Source organism: Pholcus phalangioides, unplaced genomic scaffold, assembly GCF_987345545.1.
Source record: "Pholcus phalangioides strain wild (caught in Gottingen) unplaced genomic scaffold, Ppha-v1.0 ptg000024l_1, whole genome shotgun sequence".
In the NCBI taxonomy this organism is placed as follows: Eukaryota; Metazoa; Arthropoda; class Arachnida; order Araneae; family Pholcidae; genus Pholcus; species Pholcus phalangioides.
Window position 1 is genome coordinate 25,490,351 of NW_028301616.1, and position 14,481 is coordinate 25,504,831.

Consider the following 14,481-nt stretch of genomic DNA (forward strand, 5'->3'; position numbering starts at 1 on the left):
TCAAGACTAGAATTACATTATAAATGTGTTTATTGAATTTTTTTTTATAAAACTTGAAAAATACAAATAACGGACATATTTGTTGGTTTTTCAAGCTTCGAAAAAGATTTTTTATCCAACTTTTATAGTGCTTAATACTTAGTTTTTTGCAAATTTCCAAAAAGAAAATGCATTATTAACAGCTTGCGCACGTGATAAAATAGCACGGTATGAATATAACTGAATAAAAAAATTAATTCAAAAGAAACTGTTTAGTTCCAACATAAAAATAACGAAAAAGATTTGAGAACAAATTCATAAATATTTTAGTTATAAAACAAGTATTTTTAATTTTGTTTAAATTTAATACTTTTAATGATATTTCTACCAAAGCATAGTTTTCACCACCTTAAAAGGGAATCTACGCCGATTCGGCGCATCGACAGTTCAACGCGAGCAATTCGCCACCGACGATTCAGCGCGGACAGTTCAGTGCTACCACAATATACCCAAAGAAGATGTTTGGCCCCATTCCTCCCAGTTTTTATGGCTGAAAAAAACTCATAGTTTTAAAAAAAAAATTGGTTGCAGATGACAGAACTACACATTACAAGCATTACACGGAAACAAACATCACGATAGGTTCACTATACGTACACACATATTCCAACATGTACCAATTCGTTAGAGGTTCCGCAGAGGAATATGGACGAGGTGCACGTCTGGTTCAGTAGTAGTAGTAGTATTAGTGTTTATGACTTCGCCACTGTGGTGGTCGAGTGGTCCCGGGTTCGGACCCCACAGTCACCGCCGAGGTGCGAATGTAAGCTTATCTACCCATTAAAAAGTCTCGCGTCTGAGAGCAACAGACCTACAACGGTAAAATCTTCAAACATTACACTTCACTCATAGTTCGAAAAATATGTGGCAGATGGCAGCACTATAACAAGCATTAGAAACAAGCTTCACGTTAGGTTCACAACAGGGACACGCACATTCCAACATGTACCGATTCGTTAGAAGTTTATGAACGAGGTACATGTGTGTGGTTTTTAGTAGAAGTATTATGGCTGCAAGTGCAGACACGTGGATTCGACAGACAGTCATTTTGCATTGAATATTGCATTTGGAAGGCCAAAACACGAAGAAATCGTAGGCGATGATTCTCCAGAATTTGCTATGGATCTATGGAATGTGTTCGACGCCCCCTATTGTCGGCTTAGCAAAAAACCTATATTAATATTGACAGCTGGCATAATTCGTTCATAAACACTATTGAAATTTATCATCCCAAGTTTGGAAACTCATCACAACTCTGCAGAAAGAGAAGCTAAACAATTAGAGCAGTGAATCTTCAGTCAAGGAAATGTAATTTTAACAAGACATAATTTTCAGCACGAATATGACATGATGATGCCTTTTTTTTTTTTTTTACGACGGCGAAATATTTGCGTCAAAGAAAAAAAAGAACAGTATTAACCACACCTTATTTTCAAAATCATTTCAAAGGCATTTTTGAAAGTAATGCCAGTCCTAAGTCTGTAGAAACGAATGCGGATCACGAAGTGGTTTCATTTCTGCATAATATAACGCTTTGTCATAGACAGCAGATATTATTCTAAATACAGAAATGTGATGGCTCATCAAAATAATTAAATTAAGTAGATGTAAATTGTTCTCGGAGCTATATCATGCTGTAAACAGTACCTATCGGAACGCTTCTTCTTCTTCCTGAAAACAATGAATCCACACGCGATGCTGCTCGGGTAAGATTGAACTGGTGCATATTTCATCATTTACCCCAATTTGGAAATTTATCTTCTCGCAGTCTAAACCTTTATGCAGAAATGGTAAAACGTCATTAGAGTAAGTGGATCAAGCATTGATTTTTCCCTTTATGCATTGTTTTAAAAAGAAATGAGTGGATTAAATGAAATTGTGGTACTGTGGGCACACTGAGTGAAATAGTTTTTGGATTAACTGTTGTTGTGGAAAGACAATTTTGGGTTGATTATTGATTAGATGATATTTTGTTAGAATGAGTGTTGATTAAGATTTATTGCTAGCTCGGGCATTGAGTAAATATTATTGTTGGATTTAGCATCGCCGAAAATCAATTGTTTGATTAAGCATGTTTAAAAATCAACTGTTAGATTGAGTATCGTTTGAAATCAGCTGTTAGATTGAACTTTCGTTCACAATTGATTGTTGGATCAATTAAATATTGTTGGATTGAGCATCCTTGAAAATCAATTGTTGAATTGAACATCTTTGCAATTCATCGTTGGATTGCCAAATATTGTTAGATTAAGCATGTTTATGCTTATGTTATGTATGTTATACGGAATTGAACATTGTTGACATTCATTGTTGAATACACGTTTTAAGATCAATTGTTGATTTAAGCTTTGTTGAAACAATCTAACAATATATTGTCAGTTTTTATGTTACGATCTGTAGGCGATAGATGGCACGATTTGTTCGATGGCTCTCAGAAATATCGAAATCGGTTGATACCGGTTTCGGTTTATCGGAAAGGGATGCTATTGCTGAGAACATTCTAGAAAACCCCACCCTTCCAGACATTGGTTCAACCCCTCCGTACGGTGGCGCCGCCGACTAGGAAACTGTAAAATAGAATTTTGTGGAATGTTAAATTACCCCGAAGTTTCTGTCGGGGTTATAAATAGTGCGGCCCTCACTAGATGGCAGGCTCAGACAGGCTCTAAGAGACACGAATAGAGAGATTCGATGAACAGTCAGTTGTGTTCAAACGTTGAGAGAAAGTTGTTAGCTCTCCGATTACGTTGTAAATACGTGTAAATTGCTGTTCTGAAAACAAATCTGTGTTTGTCCGTCGAACCGCTTCTTGTTTTGCAACCTCGAAGTCTTGTGGAAAATTATCCGGAACACATGTTTTATGTCGTTTTTCTTTTTTATCGATGTGAAATCTTCGCTTATCCTTTATGTTTCGTGTATTAAAGACGGCGTTATCGTACGTATCTATAAAGGGAAGGTTATCCCCTCACAACACCATCTTTCATACATTGTAGGTTACAATAGTAACTTCATCTCACTCATTCCAGAGGGTTTGTTCTGTGAATTTTCCGGCTCCTGGTAACGAAGATGTGTCCAAAAAGTTCTTCGAAAGAAGAGGAATGCGGTGAGTTTCTCATTTACTAGATTTAAAAATGTTGTCATGGCCGTCCTGATGGGAAATTCAAAAGCCAAAAATTTGAAAATTTATCGATTTTTTTTCATTCTTTAACCCTTCCCGACTCAGACGTGCCCAGTCTGGGCACACATAAAAATTCTCTTTCAAAACACTGAAAATAAACGATAAATATAACGAAAATTAGTTTAAGGATTACCTTGACCCTTCTTTATCAACACAAGATAACACAGCACCACACAAGCCGATCCATACTTTTGGCCTGTGTTTATTTTTTGAAAACCTTTATTTTTCAAAGAAATAGATTCAAATTTCAAATATTTTTTTTTTAGATATAAAAATGATTTCTGGAAAAAATACATTTCTGTTATTTTGTGTTGTCTGTACACTAATCTCCTTATTCTGTATAAGTTCCAACTTCTTACACGGAAAGCTTGCACAAAAGTAAAACGGTAAGTGCAATCTTTAGAAAATGATACTTGCGTACTCCTCTAGGCCTGAATAGACTGCGTACTGCGTGCCGGAAAGGGTTAATGTGATCCTCTTGATTCGTACGAGAACTGTTACAATCACGATCCAAATTTGCCATCATTTTCAATGTTTGTGAAAACGGTTTTGATTTCATGTACGACATGCGTGCATTTTTAATGGTTGTCCCAAAATTGACGGGTTCTTTTGAAAAAAAAAAATTTTGAAGAGCGGAAAGGGATTTAGGATTGCACCATTTGCTGCATTGAGAGGTGCTTGGGAAAAAAACAGTAAATTTTCAGTCAGATAGAATCACTGAGCCGAGTGGATAGAATTTAACAATTAGTTTAAAAAAATTCGCAACAGATGGCGCTGCACGGCGGAAAAGACATACGTATACGCTCACATCTCTAATGATTGAACCGAATACAAAAGTTTACGTGAATGCATAAAAATTCGAACCTTATCGGTAAGGAAATTATACATATTTTGATGAATTGTTAAATTTTTCTCATGCTAGAATTATTTCCCCTCTATTATAATTATGCGCACATTGAGAAAATGTGGTTCATCTAAACATACTATATGCTAATAAAGTTTTCATTGTGTGTGCTATAGTGCTGCCATCATGCCGATCGAACTGAAATGCTCGTATAAAAAATATTTTCAAAGCAATGTGTACATTATTATTGCAGTGTTGTATTATTAGATAGCGGGAGCAGCATTCAGATTTTTGTTTGGCTGTTTATCACGAAGTGATATTATCTAACGAACTATTATCGGCAGTGCGTTACATGGTTCAGGCAGTGCGTGGTCAGCTTGCTTTTTAACTGATTAGGAAAGAGCTGTTTGAGAAATACGACCCAATCCTCACGATCTTCAATTCAATCTGCCCAATCGCACAATTTGTCTTCGAAATATTGCATCAACAGCAACATGGTATAGTCTCAGAACGAAATTTCGCAGAAACCCATGCAAACCTTCCGGCCGTGATCTCCTGAATTGAATTCAGACGGAATATCAAAATTAGTTACAAAGTTCGCTACCAGATTTCGCTGGACACTTATAAATTTAAATGTACTGTGGTTTCAATATCTTGGCTGAGACGTTTGCGCGGGTTTCTAAGAACTTTGTTCTGAATCATGTTGTTGCTGCAGATGGTGGATATCTTGAGAAGATTTGTATTTCAGTTTTATCCAGCGCCATCCGTTGCGAATATTTCTTCCTAATTTCAAAATTCTGTCTGATTGAAAATTCACTTTTTTTTTCAAGCAGAACGCAGCAAACGGTGCATTTCTAACGCATTCTATTTTTCAAATACTTCCCCTCAACACGCTGTTCTTGGTGATGCCGTACAAGTGTCATATAAATTGGTATTTATGTATTATCCGTGTCAGGGAGATAAATTGCCACTAATGGTGCCAATAATAATGGGAATTATAGCAACCTCCCTTTTCTGTGGGAGAAATGGGTCATTCAAGTATTACGTAAGCAGATTTTCAGCCATTCTTGACCCCCCCCCCCGTCATCAAAAGTCAGCAAAACACTGGCCCCCCCTCCCCCCTGTGAGCAAAATTTCGTCAACAGCTTAGAATACATCATATCTTCAAAAAGGGGTGATTGATTACGTAAGCAACCTTCAAACTCCCCTCCCCCTTGTCATCAAAAGTCAGCAAATCCGAAAACCCTTCCCCTCCCACCCTCGATTCTGACGTAATACTTGAATGACCCCAAACGCGTAATTACCTCGTAGTTAATCTCATGTTGGCGCGTAGTTAGCCGTTTTCCCATGTGGCAACCTGGCACGGATAATACGATACGTGCAGAAAAATGTAACGCCAGTTCAGATTTTTTTCAACAGATCAAGTTTTCACATCTATTTGCGTAGGCTCGAAAAATTCCTGTCGCATTCCTCTCAGATACATCGTCACGTTCCTAGGATTTTGGGGAATCTTCAACGTCTACGCCATGAGAGTCAACCTAAGCGTAGCCCTGGTGGCGATGGTCAACCACACAGCTGCAAATACCGTCACCAAGCCTAGTGTCGACTACCAGGAATGCCCATCAAACGAAAACGAGACGTTCACGATGAGTCAAAAGGTGAGTGGAGGTGACGTTTGTTGTTGCGCTCTGATCAAGAGAAGCTCCATCAAATGTTTTCACTCGAATGACCATTTCTGATTGGATATTTTACAAGGGAGGCCAGTACAATTGGGACACCAATACACAAGCTGTCATCTTGGAATCTTTCTTCTATGGCTACGTTATCACTCAGCTACCCGGTGGTTTCTTTGCGGAGAAATTCGGTGCCAAGTGGCTGTTTGGCTGCGGAGTCTTGGTAACAGCGATCCTGTCACTCATCACGCCTTTGGCTGCCAATTGGGGTACCGGTGCTTTCATCACTGTCAGGGTGCTCGAAGGTCTTGGCGAGGTATTGAAAACTGTTGGTGTAATTATTTCAATGGAATTTGTATTTGTCATTTCATTCGATCATTATAATTATCATTAAAATTACATTCGCTCAGGGGGTAACATTCCCTGCGATGAACGCCCTCATCAGCAAATGGTCGCCAAAGTATGAAAGAAGCCGCCTGACAACCATCGTGTACACGGGCTGCCAAATCGGCAACGTCATCAGCATGCCCGTATCTGGTCTTCTCTGCAGCTCTGACGCTCTCGGTGGTTGGCCATCGGCGTTCTACGTATTCGGTAACGTATCTCGTATTCCATTTTATACTAACTCTTTTAGCGACGTTGACGAGATATCTCGCCTACTTAAAAACCTTGTATTTTAGCATTGACAAGCCCAAATATTTTGCAAAACTGATTTCTCAATGAAGCACTTTTCCTTATACCCTTACATCGCACCGGCTGAAAATCGGGAGAAAGCCTCCTTAATTGAAATATATTTATCATTTATAGGGAGTCAGTGATTTCTGCTGTACTTTTTAAAGGGTTAATATCAACGAGCTTTGAAAAAAATGTTTTTGTGCCCCGACAGGTGCCATAAGTTGTTTGTGGTTCCTGCTTTGGTGTATCTACGTCTACGATTCCCCAGCTGATCATCCCTGGATCAGCCACGAAGAGCTTTTCCATATAACAGAGGGTCTGGAAGAGCAAAAACCTCATCGGGTAAGTGTTGGTGGAATTAACGAAATAATACAGATGAGTGTTGAAATATTTCCTTATGGGAATCCGACACATATGTTTGGGGTTGCCAAATATCTCGGTGTCGAAGAACTTGTCTCGGGGCATTTGCTCGTTATAAATTAATTTTCAGAGAAAGAAATTATAAAAAGTTATTGAAAAATGGCAACTTGAAAAAAGTTCAAAACATTTACACTACCACCTAACCGTACATACACCTCCTACATATTCCTCTGCGAAATTTCTAACGAATCAGTACATGAAGGAATATGTGTTATGAGTCTATGTGTAGCCCCTAACGCAGGGGGTCTTCGACCTTTCAGATATTGTAGGCCTGATTGAAATTATCCAAGAAGCCCGCGGAACACCAATTCATTGTAAGAACAATCCAGATTTTAACAAGTGCTTATTCGTTTAATTCGTATTCATGTTGTCATAGTTGAGCTTGTTTCTTGTTCTGTGTTCGTATTCTGTGACACTTTTCGTGTCATATATTGAAGTTAAGATGATAAATGCTTGAATTTTCATGTTACGTAAGTATGCTGTGGGTCTGCTTGCTCTGCGAAGAGCCTTTTTCAAATGACAGACCGAATCGCATTCTTGCCTCGAAATTGGAAAACCACAGAAAACCAATTTCAGCCGGGCATTACTGTGCCGCCAATTTTGTTCGAATCTGAATCGTTACAATTGCTGGTAAACAATCATCTATATCGAACCTGTGATGCCATTTATATTTTGCTACAATAAGCTTTCAGCTGAATATGTGTCCCAAATATTTTTATTTTTGAAATTCCACAAACTTGAGAATGTTTCATCAAATTCATCGGAACGAGTTTAAACCAAAGTAAGCTCACAGCATATAAAAGTTCATAATGGCTGAATTAAGCTGAATTCACTTATTACAATGTGTAAAATTTCATAATGGCTGAAGTTCAATTTTTAAGTAATAATAAATGAATGATTCTCACGTCCCGTTTAAATAGTGTCCGACATTAATGCCTGTATTTGTCTACGCAGAGACCACCAGTTCCTTGGAAGAAAATCCTCACATCAGTTCCCGTCTGGGCTCTGACTCTTTGCCATTTTGGTGATAGTTTCGGTTTCCTGATGCTATTGACTGAGTTACCGAGTTATATGGGCAACGTCTTGCACTTCAACATCAAAGCGGTACGTTTTTTTTCTTCTTCTAGGCTTTTAGCTTTTCGAATCAGGGTCACAAATATTCTGTGGGGCAACCTTGGCCCCTCAATCTCCAGAAAGAGTCCATGTAAGTAAATTTTGCACTTTATTTGACGGTGTTGCTCTCAAGCAACATGAGTTTCTCATACTTTTCAACTAAAGGCACTGTATATTTTGAGCTCGTTTCGGCGACTCCTAAACATTGCTAATGCATTACTCCTAAACTAAACATTTTATTAAACATACATGTAAATGACGTGCTGCCATCTACTGCATTATTCCATACATACTGAATACGATAAAAATATCTTTGAAAACAGTGCTGACATCTGGCTTGATTAAACAGAAATACAAAAGTTCTCAAGTGTGATTAAACTGAACTACATAAATTCTGAGAAATCTAGTGTGGATTAAAGCTGAACATCGAGGGGTAAGAACAACCAACCTCTCGGTTTGTAAAAAAAAACGCTGCCTTTCGGAATCGGCAATAAATTGTAGGTCCCTGTCTAATTTGCCCTCGTGTGCAAGAAATAACCATGGTGTAACAAAAATGATCAACATGATTAAACTGAACTACAAACCTTTAAATGAATAGATAAAGTTCAAAGAGAATCTATATATAAAGTTAATTGTACAATCTCTTTCATGTTGTAATTAGTTATGTTCACTTACAGGCAATGTAATTAAGTTGAATGAAATTGTAATCGTCTTCTTCTTTCTTTTTACAAAACAGAACACGTTACAAAATACAAAAGAAAGACAAAAATGGACATTACATATACACCCACTCTGTGACCCTCAAGGGACTACTTGTTCTTCCAGAAGGTCGAATAATTTGTAATACTAAGTTTCTATTTTTCAAGCAACCTTTATTGCAAACATTAAAGCAACCTTTAAAGCAAGCATTATTGTTCTATTATCATAAACAATAAACAGTAATAATTTATGATTTATGATTTTTATAACGTCACAAAAATATGTTGAAAAAAATTTCAAATTAAAACAATAATTACGTCTTGTTCATAGTATTATCTCTTCGAATTTTGATTAGTGTTCATGCAAATTGTTGAAAATGTAGATATTTATGATAGATATGCACAAAAATTAAACACACGTATTGTAAAAGTCAGAAAAAAATATTTTTCGATGTAAATATTTCTATTGTATTAGTGTTTCAAATACAATGCTCTTCGCAAAATCAAAAATATTATAATTCAATCTTTTATTAGTATGATTAGCAGTTTGGTATTTATTTAATATTTTTGGAGCAGTGTAACTAAAACTTTTTTCAATAATGCTGATTGTCGGATAATCAGCATGGGTTCAGGAAGAGGAAGTCATGTGTAACTAACCTACTTTGCTTCTATGATCACGTGACGAAGGCTTTGGGTAAGGGCAAAAATGTAAATGTTGTTTACCTTGATTTCCAGAAGGCATTCGATCGTGTCCAACATGGTAAACTCTTGAAGCGTTTACACGAGATTGGAATTGGGGGCAACTTGCTGAATTGGATAGAAGAATCGTGGCTAAGAGATAGGTCGCAACGAGTTATGGTGAACGGGGAATTCTCTGGTTGGACAGACGTCACAAGTGGAGTTCCTCAAGGAAGTGTCCTTGGCCCCATACGTTTTCACTTTTTATCGATAAACTCGATCAGGGTATCGATGTGATTACTAGCAAATTCGCAGATAATGTGAAGCTAACGGGGGTAATCTGGAATCAAAACGATGGGGAGTTGCTCCAGACCAACTTAAACAGGATTGCAGCATGGGCAAATGAATGGAGCATGACGTTTAGCGTTGATAAGTGCATGGTCGCTCATTTTGGTTCGAACAACCCACGGTTCTCTTACGATTTGAGAGGTGTCACTATCCCGGATGCAACTAGGGTCAGCGATTTGGGAATTCTCATTGACGAGCTGTTTAGGTTTTCTGAACATTGTTCAACGGTGGTCAAAAAATCGAATAGACTGCTTGGTCTCATTTCAAAAAAGTCTCTTCGCGTTCTCATAAAGTCATTCTTTTGCTTTTTCGAGGCTTAGTTCGTCTTGGACTGGAGTATGCCGTAAGGTTTTGGAGACCATACCTACAGAGGGACATAGACTTGGTTGAAGGGGTGCAGAGAAGAGCTACGCGTGTCCTTATTGGCACACGGGGCTTGAGTTATGAAGAGACTTCATTTTTTGAATATGTTTACATTGGATGAACGCAGGTGTCGAGGAGATATGATCAAAGTATTCAAAATTTTCAATGAGATGGATAGGATGGACCATGAACTTTTAGTACACCGCCAATCGACTGCTTTGCAAGGGGACACCGTTATCGATTGGTGAGGGACAATGAAAGGCTATGGTGAAATTTTATAGGGAATTTTTCTCTAATAGGGTTGTTAATGAATGGAACAGCTTACTCCCGGATGTAGTAAATTGTAACACAATTGACACGTTTAAAAATAAATACGATAAACATGTTGGGGTAAATCGAAAAGCTCTGTCCATACTTAGAATAAGACAACCTTAAGTATTCTTTATTGGCATTGTATAATATTTTATCATGTGTATATATTGTTTATAATTTGTGTTAATTGCATTTTTAATTGGGTTGCTGTTTTTTTTTCCAAATATATGACATCCATCTTCTTCTCAGCCACCTCGTTGGGCATTTTGCCTGTTGTGGCGTTGTATTTGTATTGGTATAAGTCAATATTATTCAGTCGCCGAAAAATGGGTACTCAATCTAGTTGAAGATTTGTTTCGATTCTTTATTAATCATTCTTCATTTGCTATAACAAATATTATTATTCTGTATATAAATTGTTTTGTCTTATGGATAATGGAAGATCTCGAAGTCTAATAACTCGTATATTTTACAATTTATTATAAGACAGCATCAGCATTGATTTCTGTTTGTTGTTTATCATGCAGAATGGACTGTTATCGGCAGTACCGTACTTGGTTCAGGCAATCAGTGCATGGTCAGCTTCCTTCTTAGCCGATCAGATCAGAAAACGTGGCCGGCTAAGAAATACCACAATCCGCAAAATCTTCAATTCAATCGGTAAGTAATATGGTGATCATTCCCCCTCCCCCCCCCCATTCTGCTAACTGCTTATTGCTTTTTAATACGTTCGTGTTCATTCAGCAGCTGATGTGTGGGTAGTAGATTTGTTACATTCATCCCCATGTTTTATTTGCAGGCCTTCTTGGACCGGCAGCGTGCCTAGTAGTAGTCACAGTGTCTGGTTGCCGCCCGTTCCTCATAATAGGACTAATATCATTCGCTCTGGCGTTGAATGGATTCACTTACTCCGGATTCAACGTAACTCATGTTGACATGAGTCCTGATTTCGCTGGTATGATTCTCAATCATCCACGTATCCGCGTTTTTGATTGCTTGTTCGTAAGCTGGTGTGATATTCATCAAGCGTCTGTGCTTTTCTATTCGCAGGAACTCTGTACGGAATTACGAATAGTGTAGCGAATCTTTGTGGAATCCTAGGACCAGCCGTTGTCGGATACATGACTGCAACTGGAGTGAGCGTGCATTTCAATTACATTCACCGCAGATTTGCGCTGTTGCACTTTCAAGGGCCCCAATATACAGGAGGGGGGGGGGGGAGTTGACAAGACTCCATCTGGGGAACCCGAGATGAATTCCATCTCTTATTCCCCCCCCCCCATCCCATAAATATACTTCAGAGGGATCCGTGGGAAATTCTGGAGGGTCCACTGAAGATTTCAGACGTGGGGCCCTTGCGGTAGGATGTGAGGCCATTTTTTCAACGGTTTATTTCAAACCCATTGGTGATTTTGTCAATGTATATCAGCTTCGTTTGGTGAAAACTGGTGATGGGCGGTATTTACCCGTAATTTCTGCCTTTTTTGTGGATGAAATACGGCCACTCTAGAAACGTATATTTATTATTGTTAGATGCCATATATTTTAGATCGTCTGATGCAAGTGCTGCCCGTATCGTCATTTATAGAGCCCGGAAGTTCAGGCGAAATGCCACACATAAATGCTTTTTTTGCCTATATCCAAACTTTTTTGGTAAAAATGAATTTTTTGAAATTTTCGTGCCATAAATGTGCCTTTTTTAACATAGTTTTAAGTTTATTAGTAAATTTCAGAGGCCAATAATCTATAAAACTTGGATATTTTGAGCATTCAGAACTCTCAGTATCTATTACCATCAGAAAGCTCTCCAGCACCCATTCGATCTCGAATTAATGATTTGAGAGATTGGTGTTGCCATGCATTTACTTTTCTTTAACCAGATGGTGTAGTTAGACTTCAACGATTTTGTTTCAGAGAAACGCAGCCCGTGCTACAGAAGCAGAGAAAAATAAGAAATTTTTGGTTTCTCCACGGGTTTCACATAATATGTCTCACGTTTTATATGTGTATAGCGGACCGATGATTGTCCCAAGAGGTCATGAATTGACGCCACGGCTCACACAAGGCAGGGTAGGAGCAGACAGGGCTCTGGGACCCATATTGTTTTGATTTTATTTTTTGCACCATAAATGCACTGCAAAGCACACCATGGCTATTTATTAAGCATACATATTTGGTATTCAATTAAATCGACCAGAGTCGCCCCCAGGGGTCGGCGGCAGATACGGCCACACAGGGCAACGCGCTTGAAGGAGTCCCGCATACGTCGTAATATTCCACAAAAATGGAACGAGATAACCATGCTTCAACCATAGAAATGATAAAAATTATTGCAAATAATTCAACAAATAAACGAGAAGTATTAGCAACACAGACCATTTTCTCTACCGACCTCTGCGTCTGGTAATGGCGGTCCTGGAATTGGCGTAATTCTGTGGATCTACAAACATTTTATTTTTTGCTTAAAATCAATTTAACTTGGATAATAATGCAATTATTATCGGTGGTCGGCTGAAGTTGGTTTTCTGTGGTTTCCAACTTCAAGGCGCAAATGCGAGCCGATCTCCCCGTTAAAAAGTCTCGCCACAGAGAGCAACAGTCCTACAACGGTAAATCATTCAACCATAACACTTCACTCATAGTTAGTAAAACTGGGGACAGATGACAGCACTACACATAACAAGCATTACACAGAAACAAACTATACGTCAGGTTGCACTACACGTACACGCACATTCCCGCATTTACCGATTCGTTGGGGGGTTCCGCGGGGGGGGGTGCATGTGGGGTGTAGCAGTAGTAGGTAGGGGCTCGGGGATCCATGATGTTCTTAAGTCAGCCACCTCGTTGGGCAATTTGCCTGTTGTGGCGTTGTATTTGTATATTTGTATATTTGTATTATAAAATATTTTTAAAATAATAGACGGATTAAGTTCAACCAATTTTTCAGCTAGTTTTTGGACTTTTAATGCCTTTGTTTTCAGATATTTTTTCTTCCGTTCAAAAATTATATTTTTTGGTGCCTATTTTAGGCAATTTTAGTGCCTTTTGGCTGTCTATTTCGACCATTTTTATTGCGATATGAGTAGTGAGTAATAACGGGCTTAGTCATTTAAATACACCTGAGCGAATGGGCGCAAGGACCTCGAGCAGGTGAAAAAACTTGGGGCCCTTTTCTAATTTTAAAAACGTCCTTCTCATGGCAAAACACTGAATGAAATTGCCAAGAACAAAATCAAATAAATTAAAATCAGAATGAAAAGGAAAATTCAGTCACTAATATCCCCCGTTTGATTCGGAACCACGTTGTGGCCCACACTTTTTTCCCCTCTATTTCCCTGAAATGTTAACAAAGATACCAGTTTCTGAGATATATCGTTAGTACATCAACTAAACAAGGTCACCAAAAACCTGTCCCGGAAAAGGTGTTACTCAATTTTAAAAACAGATTTTTTTTTTGAGGTTAGTAACTATAATGTGCCCCCTCCCTTCAGAAGTAGGAGCTGCCCATGCCCCTAGGGATCCTTGCCATACATAAACGTCTTTGATTTAAAAATGTAGATATTTCTGATGTGCGTATTATATTATTTCCAGAACACAGTCGAGAACTGGAACAAGGTGTTTTACATCACGGTAGCCATCTACTGTTTGGCGTGCGTAGTCTACGCGGTGTTTGCGACGGCTGACTTGCAACCCTGGGGACTCGCGGGGCAAGTGGCTACAAATGACAAGGACGCTTCCGACAAACAGACACCAGTCGCCATCGCTCTGGAGGCAAAGAGCTAGTACTTGTTGAATGAAACACTTTTCACTGTACATATATATGTATATCACTTCTCTTGGGCATGTAAATATAGTGTATATAATATTGTAGATATGAGCAAATAAAACATTCATATTGGAAACATTGTTATGCGCTTGGGAATGCCCGGGCAATTCACGTGAGAAACGTGAGATAACGCACACTGTTGTTCTGATACACTATTACTGAACCAATCAGGGTTGCTTATTATCCCAAATTAACGATGAAATACCTCATTTGGCGGGTAAATGAAACGTAAAACCAATGCGACCATTTACCGAAAGGATGATATGACATGTCACGGGCCACACTTCATTGGATTGAAAACGTGTCGCGGG

The 14,481-nt window shown here is 38.5% G+C and overlaps 1 protein-coding gene across 1 annotated transcript; it reads left to right on the plus strand.

Annotated features, from left to right (window-relative positions):
* Positions 1 to 3,025: 3,025 nt before the first annotated feature.
* On the plus strand, positions 3,026 to 14,243 carry LOC149069088 (sialin-like). Its single transcript, XM_089250743.1, has 10 exons — positions 3,026 to 3,142; positions 5,508 to 5,719; positions 5,817 to 6,050; positions 6,145 to 6,328; positions 6,621 to 6,751; positions 7,784 to 7,933; positions 10,869 to 11,001; positions 11,141 to 11,296; positions 11,392 to 11,477; positions 13,936 to 14,243. Exons 1-10 carry the CDS (start codon positions 3,106 to 3,108, stop codon positions 14,125 to 14,127), a joined length of 1,515 nt encoding a protein of 504 aa, XP_089106869.1. The 5' UTR covers positions 3,026 to 3,105; the 3' UTR covers positions 14,128 to 14,243.
* The last annotated feature ends 238 nt before the right edge of the window (positions 14,244 to 14,481 follow it).